At 40.1% G+C, this 20,840-nt stretch overlaps 1 protein-coding gene across 2 annotated transcripts; it reads left to right on the plus strand.

The window, feature by feature from the left end:
* The first annotated feature begins 1,416 nt into the window (after positions 1-1,416).
* On the plus strand, positions 1,417-17,610 carry sypl2a (synaptophysin-like 2a). Of its 2 annotated transcripts, XM_019263573.2 has the most exons (7): positions 1,417-1,613; positions 1,646-1,672; positions 1,864-1,938; positions 8,892-9,007; positions 10,269-10,467; positions 12,341-12,517; positions 15,466-17,610. In XM_019263573.2, exons 2-7 carry the CDS (start codon positions 1,658-1,660, stop codon positions 15,589-15,591), a joined length of 708 nt encoding a protein of 235 aa, XP_019119118.1. In that variant the 5' UTR covers positions 1,417-1,613; positions 1,646-1,657; the 3' UTR covers positions 15,592-17,610. The 2 variants fall into 2 exon arrangements, with proteins under 2 accessions (XP_019119118.1, XP_010751375.2); XM_010753073.3 differs by having other exon boundaries at positions 1,417-1,672.
* The last annotated feature ends 3,230 nt before the right edge of the window (positions 17,611-20,840 follow it).

The raw sequence follows: 20,840 nt of genomic DNA on the forward strand, positions 1-20,840 counted from the left end.
ACCAACGTATGTATTTTTCTAATGCTGAGTGTTTACAGCTACTAATGTGTGTAACACTGTTACTGTGATGATAAATATCGAAATATTTATATTTAACATTTCAGCTGTTGTCGATAATAAAACCAGATCCTGAAATGTACGATGTGAGATTGAGGGTTTTTTTTCTGAAATAAAGGAGCACACTTAAACGTGTAATACACACAACAACAACATCACCACACCAACACACACACACACACACATATATAATGGTATATTTATGGCTAGTGTGTTGTGTGTGTGTGTGTTGTGTGGTGTTGTATGGTGTTAGATATTATATTATATATATTATTATAAGAAGAACATTTAAAACCTTGAACAAGAACTTTGTTAGAAAGGCGCTTTTATTGAAGTTCAGTCCATTTCATTGTTATATAGGTTTAGGGGCAGAAATGCTCTGCCACGACCCCAATTCATGGGCGGCGGGCCGTTTTACCGTTATCCGCGACAACGACCAAACCCTCAATGCGGCCGCGTCTATGTATATAGGCTATGATCCCTCTCCCAGGACGGACGACGTGCAATGATGTCACGTGTACAGACAAATCAACACAAACATATTGTACAATTACAATGAATGAATGACAAATGATAAAAATGACAATGAATGATAAAAATGATTACAGTAATAGATATGGTAGTAATAATGACAGTAATAATATATGTAGTGGACGTCGTGCAGGATCACGGATCAGCAGCCACGATCCACGAGAACCTGCTGGACGACAGAGACAGAAACTCCAGGGAAGAAGTTTGGTTAGTAGTAATATGCCACGATCACTGGTCCATGAATACCTTTACTCTTTATGCTGACCAGACGTGATGTGTTGACACAAATACAAGTTTATAAATCCTTTTCCTGCCACTGTTTTTGTTGTGTGTTGTTTGTGTTTATCTGTTCAGCTGAATGAACTAATTATGAGCTTAAATGAGAGCTAGGCCGTTCATGGTGCAGTAATTAATATTTCCACAAGGAGACAGCATATTGAGTTTATCTGGATGAAGCAACCTTCTTCTGGCCCCAATGCTTCACATTATTTGTATCAATTTGTATTTATCATTTCATTTCATTATTTTTTTTAGGTATTCCCTCGATGCAGCCTTAGGTTAGCTCGGACCCAATTTCACAACACTACAACTCTCACTACTGTGAAAAATCACTGTATTTTCCCATCTAAGAGGGATCTTATTAGAAAAGGTCAGGCAGATCAGTTTATTTTGTTTTATTTATTCGTTTTTACAGCACAAGATAACTTAAGACAAGTTTATCAGAAGGAAGAGCGCACAAACTATTGTACTGTTATCATTATTATGTGTTGTATTTATATAGCATGTATTTTATTTTGAAAAGCAGTGACCGGAGGTGGTGTGTGTTTTATTTTGGTGGGTGCACGGCTCTGACAGCAGTGCTCTTATCAGCCGCGCTGCTCGCCTGGCTGTTTACTCCGCAGCCCGCTGACAGACAGTAGCCGCTGTGTCGCTCGCCAGTCTCCGTTTTTCGCCTGCAGACGGAGTACCACTTTCTTTAAGTTAGCCCAACAGCCAGAGTGACTTCGCTTCAGCAGTGAAACACGCACAGCTCCGTCACGCACAGCTCCGTCACGCACAGCTCGGCTCCATGGACGCGGTTCAGGTGAGTTAGCTCAGCGCTCAGGCTGATAACAGTTAGCATGTCGCTAGCAGGGGCTGGCTAACAAGGGCAGGGCCAGTTAGCCGCAAGGTGACAAACCGGTAACGATAGCTGTCAATCCACGTACACATGGTTAACTGACTTCTTGTGTGTCTTTTAAATGTATTTACATACGTTTTGTTTGATATTCACAGAAAACGATGTCTGGGTTTTCTCTGGATCTGGGACCATTGAAAGAACCGCTGGGGTTTATTCGGGTCCTGGAGTGGGTGAGTAAAGTAAAAGGCGCCATAAGTAAGGGTTTATGTGTACATATGTATCCGTGTGTATTTTAAACTGTCTCCTTTTTTTCTTTCTTTTTTTTGTATGTGTATTAATAAGCTGTGTTTCCATGTTTGGATCTTGTATTATATTTCTAATAAAGTTTCTTAAAAAGTAAAAGGCGCCAAGTTAAAGTAAAGCACGCTAACGTCAGTCACAGCTTAGTCCTGTCTGCGTTCAGCCACCGTGTGCACTCAGAGGTTTCTGTGTCTCTCTCTGCTTTTGGATTTTGACCCGCTTCACTGACTTAAATCATGTCACAGTTTGTGGATTTACAATGCATGGAGCTTCCGATTTCCTAAATAAAATGTTAACCTTTACACTCTTTCCATAGCCTGCCTGATCATGTATTAGTGGAACAATCCGGAAGCTCAGGAAATTGCCAGATGTTTTGAACTTTCGTGTTGAATGCAGCACAGATAATATCTGTTGAATAATGTTAAACTGTTAGGCAGTGTGACTGATGCCGCGTGTTGTCAGAGAAACAAATCCATTCACAGTAAAGCAAATTGTTATGTAACATGGCCAAATCTGGGTGTTTCTATGAACCACCTTTGTATTAGAGTCGAGTAGCCTGCATGTACCTACATGCTGCTTCTAAGAGCATAACTTAGAAGCATAACTTGCTTAAAATATCACTCCAGCCTGCGTCTGTGTGATTGATTTCTTAATGAGTAATCTGAATGGACTGTATACTAAAAAAAGAAAGTGATTCAGGAATGCCTCCTCTTATGTGACTGCTCATCTTCATGTGCTGTGCTAACTGCCCCATTTACAGCAGGCAGTGCTGTGTGTGTTGAAGGCGTGGGCCTGTGGAGCAGCCACGTCCTGTAGAGCAGGTGTTATCTGCTGTTGAGTTTAACTCCAGGTTAATCAGTCTGGCTTTTTATCTGCTATTAAAGTGTATTACACAATGCTCACTGCTGTGACTGCTGTGTCTTATTTCCTTATTAATAGTTTTGCAGGATGTTTTCTTTGTTTGTAGGCAAGAAACAGACGATCAGAAAGGTTGTACACAAGTCAACAAGTTTAAGTTTTGCTGTCTTACCTAAGCTTATTTTAAGCTTCTATTTCATTTGAAGGTAAAACTGAAAGAGTTTTTTCCTTTGCAACGATACCAGTAACCATTCCAACAAGTACAGCAGGTATAAGCTGATGCAGTCTGTTTGCGTAATGTCCCTTTACCTTTATTTACTCTTTTCTCGGGCCGGGGGGGCTTGTTTACATCCTCATGTTTTTCCTGCGTTCAGTTTTCACTAGAGATGTACCGAAATGAAATTTTTTCGACCGAAAACGAATAAAAACTAAATGGTTGGCCGAATACCGAAACCGAATATGACATTCGGTTGTTAAATTTTTCACTATTTTTTTACTATTGCATAAATAGCCTAGAATACATTTGTAGACATGTTTTTTTCAACGAAAGTAAATGTTTATTTAATATCCTTCAAATATTCCAGTAGAATTTCCAGTTAGTATAATTATTATTTCATTTATATTGTTAGAAAGCCCATGTTGTTTTAATCACTGTTAATTTGTTCTTGAAAGAAATACTATTTAGTTTTATTCGTTCATGAACGCATCATAGTCATTCCGACGGTCATTGAACGCTCTCGCCTGTGTGAGACGCCGTAATGTGTATATATATATGTATATATATGTATATATATATGTAGAGAAGTATATAGCTTCGCTAAAGAGCAGTGTATGATGCATTTCATGCCTGTGCCTGTGCCAGATCACCGCGCGCGTTGTTTCATTGCATCAATTGCGTCACGCCACTATTCGGCCACTTCACTGAAAGACGAAATGCACTTTTGGGCCGAAAAATTTCGGTGGCCGAATTTTCGGTGCACCCATAGTTTTCACAGGAGACATTTTGAGTTGTCACAGCAGGGAAAGCAGGTGTTAATTAATAACGTTAACGATGGCCCTGGTAAGCTCCTTCCAGCCAGGCAGCACGCACAACACCAGGACCTCCGTCAGGTGTAATGTACCCAGCAACATTAATGTTATGAATTGCATTCTCTGAGCCTCTCCCCGGGGAATGGGCGGTGTAGTGTGGTATAAGTATAACGCACAGATGCCAGTCGGGTTAATCAGCTACAGGCACTGTATCACACTCCAACTGATTTGAGCAGGTTTGGACGGACTGTGTTTCTACCATTTCCCTCCATTTCTCTTTGCTGTGTGCGCCACACTGTCTCCACTCACATGAACAAAGTGTGTCTGAACACAGCCTGAAACCTGGGGTCTAGTCATATGGTCTAGTCGTTTTCAGATAATAGCTCAGTTTTTGTATTAATGTGCCAACCTTGTTAAGAAAATGTATTTTGAAGAAGGCTGACATTTTTCTTCTTTTGACAAGAGAAGTAAGATGCAGTCGTACAAGAGCTTTGCTTAAGTAATATACTGTGCAGTCTAAGATTGGAAAAACAGATTTCAGTCAGACTTTTTCTAGAACAGCTTTCAGTGCTATGGACACACACAGGCTTGAAATGCCCCTCCAGAGAACAGAAACACAGTCATATATATACTCTGTGGGCTGTTTGGCTGATACATTTCTTCTCGTTTCTGTCTGCTTCAGTGTAGGCCTCTGTGTGCTAACAATTGTCAGTGTCTGAATCTTGTGACTGCTGCTGTATTTGTGGAAACATGGCCGTCGGTTTGGTGGCTCTGCTTTCTGAGTTGGAGGATCTTTGTTCTTTTATGATGGTCACTGAGCTTTCACTGCTGCCGCACACACTGTAGTTCTGAGGTTTGAATCCTTGCTAATTCCACTCCCCAAACATGTTTAAGTTGTTGTTGTGCTGCTTCAGTATCAAGGCTGGAATACACAGAATTCCTCCAGGGTGAGACATGCGCTTGGAGCAACACTTTGCCTCCCTCCTCTATTGTAATGCTCTTGGAAGATGTTTATAATTGATATTAATGGACGTCAAACTGTCCTTTATGCCCTTTCAGTCTGTAAACATGGACATGAGCCAGTAGCTGCAGTTTTTCATAGTGTCAGGTGGAGGGTGGTGTAGCTGCTGGATCTCTTTTTGGGGTCACTATTGCTGTATGGTTACGTGATGTGCTAGATATACAAATAAAGGTAGTTGTATTATAGGCAATATTGCTGGTGACCTTGTGACTCGCTGCTGCTGCTGTCTCTTATCTGTCCTGCCACTCCCAGATCAGGAGTGGTAGTGAGGAATTCATGAGTTAATCTGTGGGAGACTGGGTGGGACTTTGGACCCTGAACAGGGAACTCCTGCCGTAACTGCAAGGTTTATTTGGGGATGCTGTCAGATTAGTCTGGGTGGGTCAAACATGGCACAGATGACAGCTGAGAAATGGTCAGGAGAACCAGAGACACCTGAAAGATGAAACCCATTCCCGAAAATCCTCAGTGGGCCCAAAGCTCGCTTAATACTGCACTCCATTTCTGTGTGTGTGTTCCTGCTGTTTATCTTGCTGTTCCTACATGACTGCAGCCTGCAGGCTGTTCACCTCACTGCCTGTGCCTGGGCCCATTGTATACAACTGCTAGTAGCTGAAAAGATCCTGATGATTTGGGAATGTGCATTGGTAGATGTGGGCGTAAGTGAACAAAGGACATTATTCTTGAGAGAAAGTACGGAAGCAAGCATCACATGCTCTGTTCAGAAGCTTTTCATTGGAGGAAGGATGTTCTGGGATGGGGGAGAGGTGTGTAGATTGGGGGGTGGGGGGCTGTCATTCAGTACTCCTGGGTACTATACTGCTTTTTTTCAAGACAGTAACTGCAACACACCAGCATTTGTTTTTTTTTTGTGGCTGTATCCTCATCGTCAAATGAAAACCAGAATCTTCACTTTGGTTGCTTGTCATCAAATGAAAGGATTATATTCCTTCAATGGCTTAAGTTCATATTCTTTTGGCTGATCAGAAAGGTTTAGGTCACTTATCATAGATGTATCATAGATGGATTCCTGATCAACTTTCTGTGTAGGGAGGATAAATCAGGCCTGCACAGGTTCACAACAGCCGCTTGATGTGGAGCCACTTAGCCTCAGAGCTCACGTAAAATGAATAAAAACGACAGTACAACATTAGTACAACGTTTGTGCAACATCCGTTTTCATTTATGTTGTCGTAGTCAAAGAGAAAATGTGTTTGCCTGCGTATTACTTTCTTCATGAAATGTAGCCATGCATTGGACTGTTTCTGCACCATGATTCCTCCTTGTTGCAACTTTCCAGCAGTGTAGACTCTTGACTGCTTTATGACTTTGACGTCATTGTTTTTGCAATGTGTAACTGTCAGTAAAATATGCCTCATCAATAAAAGGAATTGACGGTTCCCAGTTCCCATCCCTAGACATGTGATAAAAATACATAGTCATCAATTTTGACTTTAATTATGGTGTAATGCAGGAGTCTTTAACTTTTTTCAGCACAAGGACCCCTTGAACAGGAGACAAAATGTGTCACATTTTAAGCCTGGCCTATAATAACTTTTATATTTACTTTATTCAACTTTTATTTCACTGCATTGACCTATTTATATGCTGGGTTATTAGCCTGTATGTGTTTATGATTGATAAAAATATTATTAACCAGATATTATTGGTTATTAAATGCCAAGAGATGTGTGTCTTTGGACATGATTCATCCAATTGGAGTGCAAATGCTGTTTGTAGTTTCCTAATTATCTGCAGCCTCACAGTCACCATTATTTTGGTGAAAATCGCCAATTATTGTGACAGAAATTAGCGGACCCCCTGACGTACCACTGCAGACCCCCTAGCGGTAGACCCCTGGTTGAATACCCCTGGTGTAATGTATCTACACTTGTGTGAAGTTGAATAAAAAGTCATAGGGTGCTGTGGCATACTTTTTTTTTTTTTTCAAACTGCATCATAGTGCAATGAATCCATAATCCACACTCTGGCATGCCTCAATCAATCACACTGACAGCGTGTGCAAACCAAGTTTTATTAGAGCAACAAGCAAGAGAGACGAGTAACATCTGGTACTTCTTTATGTAACAGTGATTAGGAAGCTGACTTTGTGAGACCATTACAAAAGATCCAAGAAGTATTCAATGAAACACCTTTCCTTCCTACTTGAAACCTGTTAGTTCTGTGTGCGTGTCTGTGTGTGTGCGTGTCTGTGTGTGTGCGTGTCTGTGTGTGTGTGTGTGTACAGACCGCGTACTAGTGTTGTCTGAAGGACACAGAGCTGCTGTGTGAAATCCCACCCTGCTTTGTGTCTAGTCTGTGTCTCTATTTTTGCACATAATGTCTTGCCTTTTTAAAAATAGGATCAAATGGCAGCAGACAGGATCTCAGCAGCATTGATGTGGCGTTGGACTCTACAGATATAGCCTAGCACCTGAACAAGGTTTTTCCTGGTTCACTGCTGGGATTGGTTGTATCACTAGGTTTACAAATCATGTTTTGTAGGAGGTGGATTGCACAATTTCTACACCGTGCCCAGTAGAGTTCTGCGCAAGCCTGAAATCCTGGCCCGACCCCACCCAACTCACTTATGTTTGAGTCCAGTCCAGGTCCTACAGCCAGCTATGCTCAACCCGACCCGGGTGTCAGCTTGGGGTATGCATGCTGCAGACGAAGAGAGGCTAATGGAATCTTGTCCAAACCTTACTGCTAATTCATGACCCACCTGAGAAATCAGTGATCAGAAACTCTGAAACCAAGCTGGACGTAACTGACCCCGGACCTGTTTTGCTAGTGGATGGAAACTCCTGACAGCAGTGTGCTGCTCTTTAGTTGACTCTCTGGTGACCGTGGAGTGGCATCAGCATTTTTCTGCACAGTCAGTCCGTGTTAAAGGTTAGAGGAAGCGCTTTCCATTCTTCCTGTCAGTGTCTGCTCTCTGTCAGCATAGTTTAAGATATCAGCTTGTTTTTCTCCCTTTTTGCTGACATTCATTCTCATGCAACATGAAAAACATATTCACAATATTCATACATAATATTCACCAGTTTAAAAAAAATGTATTCATCCTTTTATTTTGTTCAAGTCTGGTGTTATCCTCTTCTGCTGCATTCTAACTATGTTACACACGTGGCAGACATGGAACAAATTCTTTTTTGTTACATCTATGTGATGTGTAACACCTTTAATTAACTTTATTGGGCAAGTTTATTTGTATATTACTTTAAAGCTCCTTTCAAACAGCAGCAGCTCCAAATATTTCATGTAAGTGCATCAGAATAATGAAAAACCAAATCAAAGTAGGTAAAACAGGAGGACATCATTTGTTGTATTCTAAGTGTATTCTATGATTTCCATCAAATCAGATGTTCATTGGACTCTGCCTGGGAAGATGCTGTAGCCCTGCAGAAACTATAGCTTTGTTATCTAAGTGTATCTTAGTTGGAGAATATGACATTTAACTCCATGTAAAGAGTAAAAAGATGTCTTTTTGTCAGAGCTGGACTGTTTGAATGTGAAACTTTGGCCTGTCAGCTTCATGTTAACATTTTTGCTTTCAGCTCTCTAAAAAGGAGGGTGGATGGGAGAGGGAGGGAGGGTCAGGGGGAGTTTCCTGTGTGGAAAAAGAATGTAACAACTGCAGGGAGGAGAACGATAGTGAAGTACGGAAGTCAGCTCAGAAAGTGGTGCAAAATGTCATGTGTTAATAATGAGAAGGGAAAAGGCATCATGGTATCAGTTTTATATTGACTGTAAATGAAGACGCTTACCTCTGATTCTAACAGTTCCGCAGTGTCTTAAATGTACAAATATGAACACTTAAATTAAGTATTTTAATTTGGCTTTCTAACTTGGCATTTCTATGTAGGTTTATAATGTGATATTCATTCAGAGTTACTGCATGAGAATCAGATGAGGTCTTTCCTCTCTGTAAACCTCTTACCCTTGCATATTTCTCTCTATATGTCTCTGCAGGTGTTCACCATCTTTGCCTTTGCCACCACTGGAGGTTACTCTGGGAAAACCCACTTTACAGTCATCTGCGGGCAGGAGGTGAAGGATGTAGAGCCTGTGTTTAACTACCCATTCAGGTACAGTAGACCACACCGCTTACCCAGTCACAATCACCTTTGTGAGGTTTTCAGATTGACATTTGCTGCCCATAGCAAAAGGACAAACACTTGTTAGATCTTTCTGGCCTTTGAGTAGACGGCACACGTGCATTACTGCCATCTGGTGAAAAATGTGGTTACTGTGCTGTTTTTCATTACATGGTACAGCTTGGCCTGGAGTGCTTTGTATACCAGGTACTTTTCTCAGTTTCATTTTCCACTGCAGCTGTACTCCCTCAGTGAAGGCATGGTACTTTAGCTGATCATCATAGCAATGCCGGGTGATATCATCAGCGTGGTTGGAACACACAGGAACAATGAAGGATACCTTTATCATTTGAGATCCTTTCATCAGAAACCAGACAGTGGAACATCTGCATGTTTTCTATTGACCACTGCATGATTTTGCAGGCTGTCATTTAAAAAAATAATAATAAAAAAGTTTTTTGTTTTTATTTTTATTTTTTTTATTCAGTCGGTGTGCAGGATCTCCGTGTCGTGCAATCATGGTGATTCTCTCGACCGTTCAGTGAGATCATCTTTCAGTTTCAGCCCTTGGCATCTCAATAAAGGTGATAGAAAAACAAATAGCAGGTACCATCCACAAGTTTTGTTAATGGAAAACCAAAAAGACCTAAAAGAAAGATGTACCATTGGTGCTTCTGCTCTGTAGCTGTCAGGTTCAGTTAGATCATTTCAATACAAGACTAGCAGAAATATATATTTTGAAATGCATTAGTTCATATTTAGTGAAGGACTGCAGTCATGTTTTGCACAGGTAAAATTACAAATCTGACGGAATGAAGGTGTAAAATCTGTAGCACCATTTGATGTTTAGTCAGAGAGTTTTAATACAGTAGTCCAGTCAATACTACAGAGATGGCAGCAAATAAAAAATGAATTTTTAAACCACTTTACTTCCAATTATCATGTAGTGCAGTGAGATTAATACCAGTTAGTTTTAGATTTAATTAGTTTATCGACATTGCGATATTCTGATATCAGGAAAATATGTATGTTCTGTTCATGATAGTTAACCGTTTTAAAAAATGGCTGGAGGAAAGTCCAATCGCTGTTTAAATGCTATAAGTCCCTTAATCCTTTCATATTTTCTCTTCTTGCCTTCCTTGGATAAAGGTAACCCAGGTGAGGACTTGTTTTCTCTGAAATCACACAACAAGAGAGTAAAAACACAAGAGCCACTGTTTAAAGTGCCTCCTCCCTGTCTTCCTACCTCCAGGTTGTCGGATCACCCGTACAAGGTACCGTTTTGCAATGGCAGCACGTCCAATAACACCTACCTGCAGGGCGACTTCTCCTCCTCGGCAGAGTTCTTTGTGTGTGTTGGGGTGTTTGGATTCCTTTATTGCACTGCCACACTGATCCTCTACCTGGGCTACCAGCACGTGTACCGCCAGACCTCCCGCGGGCCCATCATAGTGAGTACACATCCTCCAAGCAACAAGTCTTCTCTATACTACTGTCCCCTTCACGCCCATTTGCCCTGGGTATGAGGAGGGTTGTTTTTTTGTTTTTTTCATCTTGCACATACAAAGCAACATCAGCCTTGTGTTACAAGCAGGACAGGGGGTGGTGTTGGCTGGGGAGTGTGAAACATGACATACCACCCAGAAGGTCCATCAAGTAACTGTGGAAGTGATGATACACACAATTCACAGCACAGCAGGGAGAACAAAAAGAAGAAACATTTTGTCATTCATTTAAAAAAAATGTAAACTTTAGCTCACCATAATTGTTAGTGTGAAGCCACACTATAGTGGGTCTTTCTACACACATACCTGGCTTCAGTTGAAGAATGTTGGCAAAGGTTTGACATTGTCACTGTGACTAACCAGGAAACCACTGTGCTCCCATACAGTGGATGTAAATGTCACAAAGGATCCTCCTGCTCTGGTCTGTCATTTGTGTTTGTCATGCTTGTCTACGGCTGAAACATTTGGTGCAATGCTAAAACTTGCACGTTAGAATATCTGTTCCGTGTGTGTTAGTAGTAGCCTATGTTGACAGCAGTTGTTTGAGTTACAGTAGAAATCTGACGTTAATGTTCAATTAATTTACCAGGAATGTGTACTCGAACACATGCTTAACACTGACATTTGTAAAATGTCTTATTGCGTTGCCTTGTTCACCAGTTGCCGCTCAGTTGCTGTAGTACACCATTTTTGATCTCTCTTGTTTTAATGCCCTGCTATAAAGCACTTTGAGTTGCATTTATGTATAAAAGGTGCTACATTAATAAATGTTCTCTTTTTTTGCCGGACAAATCAGCGTTGGTCTGTCACCATTTTAAAGCGCCAGGTTTGTAGGAGAACGATCCAAGTAACATTTCCAGACCTGCCCTTGACTCAAATGTGTCCCTGCCGCATGAAGGTGGAGATGCTGAGAAAAATTCAACTTTATGCAATCACGCTTGTTTTGACTCCCTCGGGAAACAAGAAGGCACAGCTGTCAGCAGCTGCTCATTCGCTGACAAACGTGGGGAGAGTAGTGACCATTACAGGACAAAGCTTCCCCATACAGCACAGTGGAATTTACAAACCACTAGGACTTGAAAATGACACAACCAGAGCTGAGTGTTAAGGCATCAGTTATTATTATTTTTTTGGCCTTGTGCCTTTATTGATGGGACAGCTGACGATCGACAGGAAACGTGGGGAGAGAGATGGGGAATGACATGCGGGAAAGGGTCACACAGGTCGGGACTTGAGCCTGGGCCCCCGCAGCGAGCCTTCGCATATGGGGCAGCTGCTCTACCGACTGAGCTAAACGCTGCCCCAAGGCATCAGTTAATCTGACTACAGTTTAACACGTCAGCCTCGTGTCTGAGTAAATATCCTGGTCAGTTTTAAAGAAAAGTCACAACTGCAGTCTAACAAGGTCAGACATGGTGACATTTCACCTGTAACACAAGTCTGAGTTGAATGTCACCAGATTAACATAACATAAAGATTAAACGCATGTTTTTCACTGCTTTACTATCCATCATATTCACATAATCAGTTTAATACACAATAAAACAGTACTTAAACAAGTCCTGACCTCAACATCTTGACATTCAATGCTCATGCAGTGGTGGACTTTACAAAAGAGGCAGCAGTACTGAAGCCTGCACACAAACATCAGTGTGACTCTTTTGAATTCAAAATGAAAAATACTTGGAACTGTTCAGGTTTTGAGAACTGTGGTTTTCTTTTTGGAATGTGAACATACTCATTGTATGTATTAAGTTTACATGCATCAGGAACCAAGAAGCTTCTGGTTCAATGTTAACTGTGTTCTGCTCCCTGCCAGGACCTGCTGCTGACCGCTGCCTTTGCCTTCCTGTGGCTTGTGTCCTCCTCAGCCTGGGGAAAAGGCCTGACTGATGTCAAATATGCCACAAACCCAGAGCACCTGGTGTCCTCGTGCAAGAATTTGACCTGTAAAGCAGAAGAGTATCCTTCCATGGGCCGCCTCAATGCCTCTGTGGTAAGTTGTGGTAAAGCAGTGCTGCAGACCTTGTTACCTCCTTCTTGAAGAGACACAAAATTCCCATATTGCCCGTAGTGATTCTGTAGAGCAAAGAGTTGATGAACTTTTAGAACCTTAGGAAACTTGTCCACATGTTCTCCAGGGGCTAGGACAGCCGCTAAGACAAAAAAGGACAGCAAGCAGGTCATCCACTAATCAGATGATCAGTGGTTCGATCCCTGTGCCGTCAGTGGTGTATTGCATGGCAGCTAATGCCATCAGTGTATGAATGTAAATAACAACACAAACTTCAGTTTCTTGTCCTGTAATCACTCCAACCACACAACTGTGCTAAGTAGCTCCTTTCCTTTAAAACTCTGTTCATTGCACCTCAGAACCTTGCAGTTTCATTTCAAATATTATTGCAAATTGTTGTATCCCACATGATTTTAATAATCATAGTTCATTACCACAACATGTTTGAGTGTTAATCAAGAATTTGCAGGCAACTATCATGTTTTTTTTCCGTAGACATGCCCAGACCATGCTAGCAGACCAAAACCAGGTCACCTTCACATTATTTTCTACACTGTAACTTTGGTGTCAGACATAGAAAGCAGATGAAATGTAAATTTGTTTATGGGTAACTTATGTAACTGTACCATCACTGCTGCATATTGATTTTGACATAAAACTGGAAGTGATGGTACTCTCTGTAGCTTGTATAGATCTGACAGAGCTAATTAATGTCAATGTCTATGTATGTCATGTAAATAATGTAAAATGATCAGGGTGGAGACAGCAGAAATACGCTGAAGCTGTTATTACACAACATGGACTTAAATTCCAGGAATGTGTTTGCCACACTGCAAATGAGTCCAAATATTCTGCCCTGTCATTCATTTAAGATGAGGACAGACACTACTACAGTCTGCGTTTGCACACCTGTTTAAGCCTGCTTTTTCTCCGCAACACACAAAGTTGATCAGGACTTGATAAAGAATCTAAATAATAATAATAATAATAATAATAATAATAATAATAATAATAATAACAACAACAACTGATAATGGCACAATTCAATCCCTAGCTATTATACGTGTGTCATTCTTTTTAACAGGCGAATTTCTGGTGTGTGTGCGTGTGTGCATGTGAGAGATAATAGATTATATCATGTCAGCGCTCTGAGTGCAGCCAGTGCCATCTGGTGTTCAAAATAATAACAGTCATCTCCTTCCATTTGTTTCACTATTTGTTGCAGCAGTGTAGAGTTTACGATGTGTCATACAATGTTAAAGTTACAGTGTGTCAGATTTAGGCTCTTTTAACAGAAATGTAATCTAATATGCATAGCTATGTTTTCATTAGTGTCTAATCACATGAAAACAAGAATTATCATGTTTTCATTATAATGAGTCTACAGATGGTGCAGGTCCTCTTCCACAAAGTTCACCATGTCTATAGCAGAGCTCAGAACAGACAAACGTAATGTTGGCTCTGGATGCATTTTACACAAGCCAACATAGTTTCTCTTTTACACTAGGAAACAGGAGGGTGAGTAGAGGTTGTTGCAATCTGCAACCACAACACTAGAAGCCACTAAATCAGGGGTGTCAAACTCAAATATACAGTGGGCCAAAATTTAAAACTTGGACAAAGTCACAGGCCAACCTTGATATTTATTGAAAAAATTGACCTAAATAAGTTCAAACAATATGGAACAAGCAAAGCTTGATATAACTTAATATTGCACACATGCAAATTTTAAAAAAACACACACAACAATGGCATTTATTTCTTGAATAAAATTGGAATAAAAATCGTATGCCTCTTTCTTTATATGCAGCCTAAGTTTAAGGTGTTTTGTTTCATAGTGTCTTCTAATGTTGTGCTCTTAAGTTAAAGCCATGTAAAGACAAACAGGTCTGTCTTTTACATATGTAAACAGATATTCTGCCTGCCACCTGTCCAGAAAGCCTTTTTCATTTTAGGGATGGGTAGCACAGTGCCAGTAGCAGCATGCGGTCGCTATGACTACTGTCAACAGAGGAGAGGGTGTTTATGGGTCCTGTACTGACTGACGTGCCAAAACACAAGCAGGCATTTTTGTTTTGTTTTCCAGGATTGGATTTCCTGTTTAAGTCAAAATTAATGTGTAAATGCAAAAACAGACAATGTCTTAGTCTGAGTAAGAAATTGATGATGTGCAGGCCCAGCTTATTTTAAAGTTTTACTTCAAGGGCACCAATAAGGTTGTCGCAACAACTTCAATATGATAAATGTATGAAAAAGCAAAACTGGATAACTCTTGATAAAATAGCAAAAACACACACATACACACACACACACCTCTGCCTGCCCCGCCTCTCTGATTCAAACAGGAACAGCAGTATTTTTATAAAGTCTCCCAAAATAACATTTATTGTTTTACAAAGCAATGTGGTAGCAAATGGCATCTGCAACCACCTTGTTGACTGTTTACTGTGGCAGTCTGTGCTTGTCAGATAAACACTGTCCATGTCTTCAACATAATACTGTATCTGTACAGCAGAGCTGTGTCATGTCAGGAGACATGAGACGAGAGGACGAGAGTGAGCTGGAGATCGTCCACTAGCTAATCAATCGCAGAATTTTTTTTTATTCTGACTGTTTATCTTTTTTCTTTCTTTTTTTTAAATAGCCCTGTTACTTTAAACCACTGAATTTGTAATTAACTGAGATTGTTTCATTTTAAACACAAAATATTGAAACTTTTACAATCCAGTCACCAAAATTCAGACTTGAGTGTGTTTATGTAGTGAGTTTTATAGTTATAGCAGTAGTGAGCTGTGTGTGACTGAACTGGGACATAAAATCCTGAATATAATGAATCTAATGTAACTTAACACAATCTGGACACTATAAGCTCACACCGTGAACACTGGTTGTCCTCTCTAACCATTTCACCTGTTCTTGTCTTTCTTCAGATTTTTGGCTTTTTGAACTTGATCCTGTGGGCAGGTAACTGCTGGTTCATTTACAAGGAGACTCCTTTCCACAAGGATCCCAACCCACCAGCCAACATTGAGGAAGGAGGGGCCCCTGGGCCGTAGGCACATCTCTGAGCATAGATCCCTGTACCTCCAGTAGAAATGCTTTGTGCCCAACACTGGTCTCTGATGTTAACCTGCAGAAATGGAATCAAAAGGAAGGTGATTGTCCTTAAAAATTCCCATCCCCACCTCCCCATGCCACCCATATTGTGTCAGTGTTGGGAAGTGAACCCAGTCCCCAATAACTGAGCAACACTATGTTCTTTTTTTTTTTTTTTTTTTTTTTTGTTTTCTAAATCTGGCAATTCCCACATGCCTTAAACACTAAGTGCAAATACAAACAAAAAGTAAACACTACTGTGAGTGTGGCCTGAGTTGAGAGCTCAAACTGTATGTATATGTGTTCAGAACAGCAGAGCCGCAGTGCATTTGTTTCCACATTAGCACACTGTCCTCCCTTCATGACTGCCTTTCAGGGAGTCACCTGCTGATGAAACTGTGATGTAAGAATCTCCACTGGTCCTCAGCCAGGGAAACAGCAAAGCACTAACTCTGAGATCAAACAGGCCTCACATCTAATCAAAGCAAGATTGCTGATAAGAAATACTTTAGAAGTTAAACTTAAGAGATGGAAGCAAATGCACAACTGGGTTCGTTCTATTGAGCCAGTCCAGCACAGACCTGCTCTTCCATTATGTCATCTGGAAAAGGAAGTGCTACAGTACCGATTCCAGTTACTGTAAATCTGAACAAGTCAGCAATATCAAGACACCAGCCTGAAGGTTAAAATATATTGACTGTTTTTTCCTGAAGTTAGCTGATACCAGAGCCCTGTTGTATAATCTGACCGTGGTATGTGTTTATAGAACACTCTCTGCTTTTCTGAACAAGACCACCTAACGAGTAAATGAACAGCCATGCTATTCCCCCACTAATCTACTGACACACACATTCAAATATACTACATGGATGTTTCAACACACTTGCGCTTATTGTGAAAGAAAGAATACACACTATTACTAACAAGACAAATCTTCCCACTGTCTCCTGCACTTCTTTGTGTGGCTAATTTTCCAAGTATGGTTTTGAGTGATGTTTGCCTCACTCCTGTTTATTTTCAGCCTGTATCCAGAACAAGATAGGCATGTTCAACATGTTGACTCTAGTAGCTGACGCACAGGAGCATGGATTGATAGACAACAGGCTCCTCTTAAATCGAAATGTTACACCCACGCTGCTTAATAACACTAAGACTCATCCTCATTTGAACTATCTTTTGCAGAAGGTGGCGCATGGTGACATTATTTATATACAGTTCATATGTATTTTTATCTACATTAATTGGTCTGGTGCATATTTTTTAAAACCAATGTTGGGTTTCTGTTTGTATTTCCCAAGGGAAAAGTGTCAGTGTGCAGCTTCTCTTTGATTTCTTTTGTAATGTTGTCAGATGTGCTGTTAAATATCTTGTACAACTCTGTGGCCTTAGGTTAATCTTGTGATGATAAATGGTTCAAGTAACAAAGTGGCAAAACGTGGCTGGCAGATTGATGTAATCCTGCTGTATTTCTTTGACTCCTGCCCATAGCTCTGCTTTACATGTAACTCGACAGCCTGTGCCACACCACAGAAGATATTGTAATGAACTCCTGCAGTTGTTCTGAGTCACTGCTGATGATTCCTTGTCAACACTATTTGCATTGCACTAAAACAGATTGAATGATCTCTATGAAGTAACTGTTTTGATTTGAGTTATTGGGCCATCTGGGCAGCTGTTTTATTTCATTGCCATAGCCTCTGTATGGAATAAACGAGGGGCAGTCACAAAAAGTAAAGTAATATATGTTCCACGTGATATTGAAATTACACATGAGATGCCTTATCAATTTTAAAGATGAATCTTAGTTTAATTAAAGCACAGTGTAGATGTTTATGTAATTAGTTCTTGATATTGGATGTATTTTATGCCTTGTTTGTGCAAAAGGAACAATGGTTTATCTGTATTGACATGTGTAAAACATGAGAGCTGCAACTGCTGGATTCTGTCTCCTTTCTTAATTACGTATAGCAAAAAAAAAATTTTTTTTAAGTTGTTTAAAAATGTATTAAAAGTAAAGGTATGACATTATTATATTATTACTGATATATCAGATTGTAAGCAACATTTACTGTTGTGGGTCAGCAGATGAATCTGAGGGGACATGAAACAATTAACATGAGAGGAAAGAAGAAACACAAAAACAAACTTCTTTTTTTGCTTTTGATAGTTTTTTTGTAACGTTTGATTATTCAACAAATTTGGGATTATTTAGGATATTTAGCACCAAACGTCCTCAGAGAGTTGACTTCAGTGAAACCATCTGAGCGTTTTTTAAGGGAAATGTCACTTTTTGGTGGAGCTGCTAAAAATATATAGACATCTGAAATGTGGCAAAGGGCCCCAACCACACACTGTTTCACTGAAGGGCTCGTTAAGGGTTTCTAAGCTTGTGGTGTATATTTAGCTCTGACCTGCAGCTCTGTAGGTAACTCTGCAGGTAGGTCAGTCGACCCACAAAAAATTTCCCACCACAGTTCTGGTTTGTGAGTCTGTGCGTAAGAGAATGCATAAACACATGGATGCATGTGTGGATGCGGTTGCAGCTACTTCTAATTCTCACTTGTTAAATGTAAAATCTTAATCTGTGAAGCTAAGTTAAGTTCTAGTTAAGTAGAAGTATAAAGTCACATAAAATAGGTATACTGAAAGTACCTGAATATTTGACTTAAGTGAGTAAATCTACTTAGTTACATTCCAACACTAATACTTTGGCCAGTGCATTTTTCTCTCAAAGTACAGTCTATAGGTCAGTAGACCTCTGAAGGAGGGAGTGATTGTTTCATGTGTTACTCAGAGATGTGGACTTGAGTCACTGACTTGGACTCGTTAAAGACTCCTGACATGACATGACTTGAGATATGATGACTCATTTTATTTTTTCTCTTTAAAAATTAAAAATGTTGAATGGTATCCTTGGAACTTGAATTGATATAACCAGTGATTTGACATGACATGACTTGACCATAAAAAAATTGGGACCTGGGACTTGCTTGAGACTTGGAAGGCAATGACACACGTCACATGTCTGGTGTTACAAAGCCTCCACTGCAGCTCAGCAAGGAAGCCCTGTCTAAGAAAACGCTAGATACAGTGTGTCTCTGCGCATATTGACCCCCTTCTCATACTGTACAATGGAATCTTATTACGAAGGCATGTGTGAAGAATTGGTCATGAATTATTTTTAAATAGAAAAGGTTCAGGTGTTGGTCCCAACTTCATAATATTTAATTTTACACAAACTTTGAATTTTGTCTTTAGCACTTAAAAAACTGTTGGTTGTTATTCTACCAGTCTTTAAGTAGCTGATGTGTCCAAAGTGCACCACTCCCTTCACGTCTTCAACAGTGATCCATTTCTAGTCTATTCATTTCTATTTAGAGCATATAACTGATCTGTATCCAGTGTCATCTGTATAATAATATCAGATGAATAATTATATTTACTCAAGCATGATATCCAATCATCAGCAAAAAGATCCATATAAAGGTGGCCACTGATCTTTGAACTTAATAAAAGGGTTGCACAGTTGTTCATGTGTGACTATGAAATATTGATCACATGTAGCTTGTATTTATCTGGGATTTACTTCAAACTCAGAAATCACTTGAAGTGACTATCAAATAAATCCAAACATATTTAATCCCAGCTCTTTTCATGTACCAAATTAACCTTTATCTCAAAATATTGTTCATGAGAATTTTTAGGAAACTGCAATTATTTTCATACAGATTAAAGTATGATTTGATTACATTCGATTCCCACTCATGGACAGATGCGCACATCTTTTTGATGAGTTTGATGTCAGTCAAGGGAGTAAAGGGAGATGTGACTACATATTCAACCAATACCTTGCCTGACTAGGCATAACCCTGAAAGTGAGAGTCTATAGGCAGCATAACTAAGGGATGACCTAAGCCAGCCCTAACTATAAGCTCTATCAAAAAGGAAAGTCTTAGATCTACTCTTAAAATTGTTGGCCGTGTCTGCCTCCCGAACCCAAAATGGTAGTTTGTTCCACAGAAGAGGAGCCTGATAGCTGAAAGCTCTGGCTCCCAATCTACTTTTGGAAACTATAGGAACCACAAGGAACCCAGCGTCCTGAGAGCGCAGTGTTCTAGAGGGGTAGTAAGGTATTATGAGCTCTTTTAGATAAGATGGTGCCTGACCATGAAGAGCTTTGTAAGTAAGGAGAAGAATTTTAAATTCTATTCTAGATTTAATAGGTAGCCAATGCAAGGAAGCCAGAATGGGAGAGATGTGATCTCTGATCTTGGTTCCTGTCAGAACACGTGCAGCAGCATTCTGAATTAACTGCAAAGTCCTAAGAGACTTATTAGAGCAGCCTGATAACAAAGAGTTACAATAGTCCAGCCTAGAAGTAACAAATGCGTGGACTGGTTTTTCTGCATCCGCTTAAGAGACACGTTGTGTCTGATTTTAGCGATGTTACGTAAGTGGAAGAATGCAGTCCTCGAAATTTGTTTTATGTGGACGTTAAAGGACAAATCCTGATCAAAAACAACTCCAAGGTTCTTTACGATGGAGCTGGAGGCCAGTGTGATCCCATCTAAAGTAACTAAGTCTCTAGAAAGAGAGTTTCTGAGGTGTTTGGGTCCAATTACAAGAATTTCAGTTTTGTCTGAATTTAGCATCAGAAAATTGTAGGTCATCCAACTTTTTATATCCTTAAGGCATGCTTGGAGTTTAGTTAACTGATTGGTTTCATCAGGCTTGATCGATAAATATAATTGGGTGTCATCAGCATAACAATGAAAATTGATAGAGTGATTCCTAATAATGTTCCCTAAAGGAAGCATATATAAACTAAATAGAAGTGGTCCAAGTACAGAACCTTGTGGAACTCTGTGACAAACTTTGGTATGCATGGAGGATTCATCGCTGACATGATCACCTGTGACTTCTGATCAGCATTAACGAAAACACTCTCCTTGTGCTTTACTCTCACAATAAACAGTAATGTGTTCCAACCACATCCAACAGAACACTTGTTGCTTGTTAAAAAACTAGGCAGCTTTGAAGAACTGTAAACAAAGGAAGTCGTTAACTTATTCAAATCTGGAGACCCAGTTCTAGTGCAGCCTCAACAGTTATGAAGGCTCAGGTACCAACAAGGGTGCAACAGGCCCCCCAAAACTGATGTGAGATTCACTGTGTGTCAATTTTGTTTTATATTGTGCTCGCATGGTGC

Source organism: Larimichthys crocea, chromosome VI (genome assembly GCF_000972845.2).
Source record: "Larimichthys crocea isolate SSNF chromosome VI, L_crocea_2.0, whole genome shotgun sequence".
NCBI lineage: Eukaryota > Metazoa > Chordata > Actinopteri > Sciaenidae > Larimichthys > Larimichthys crocea.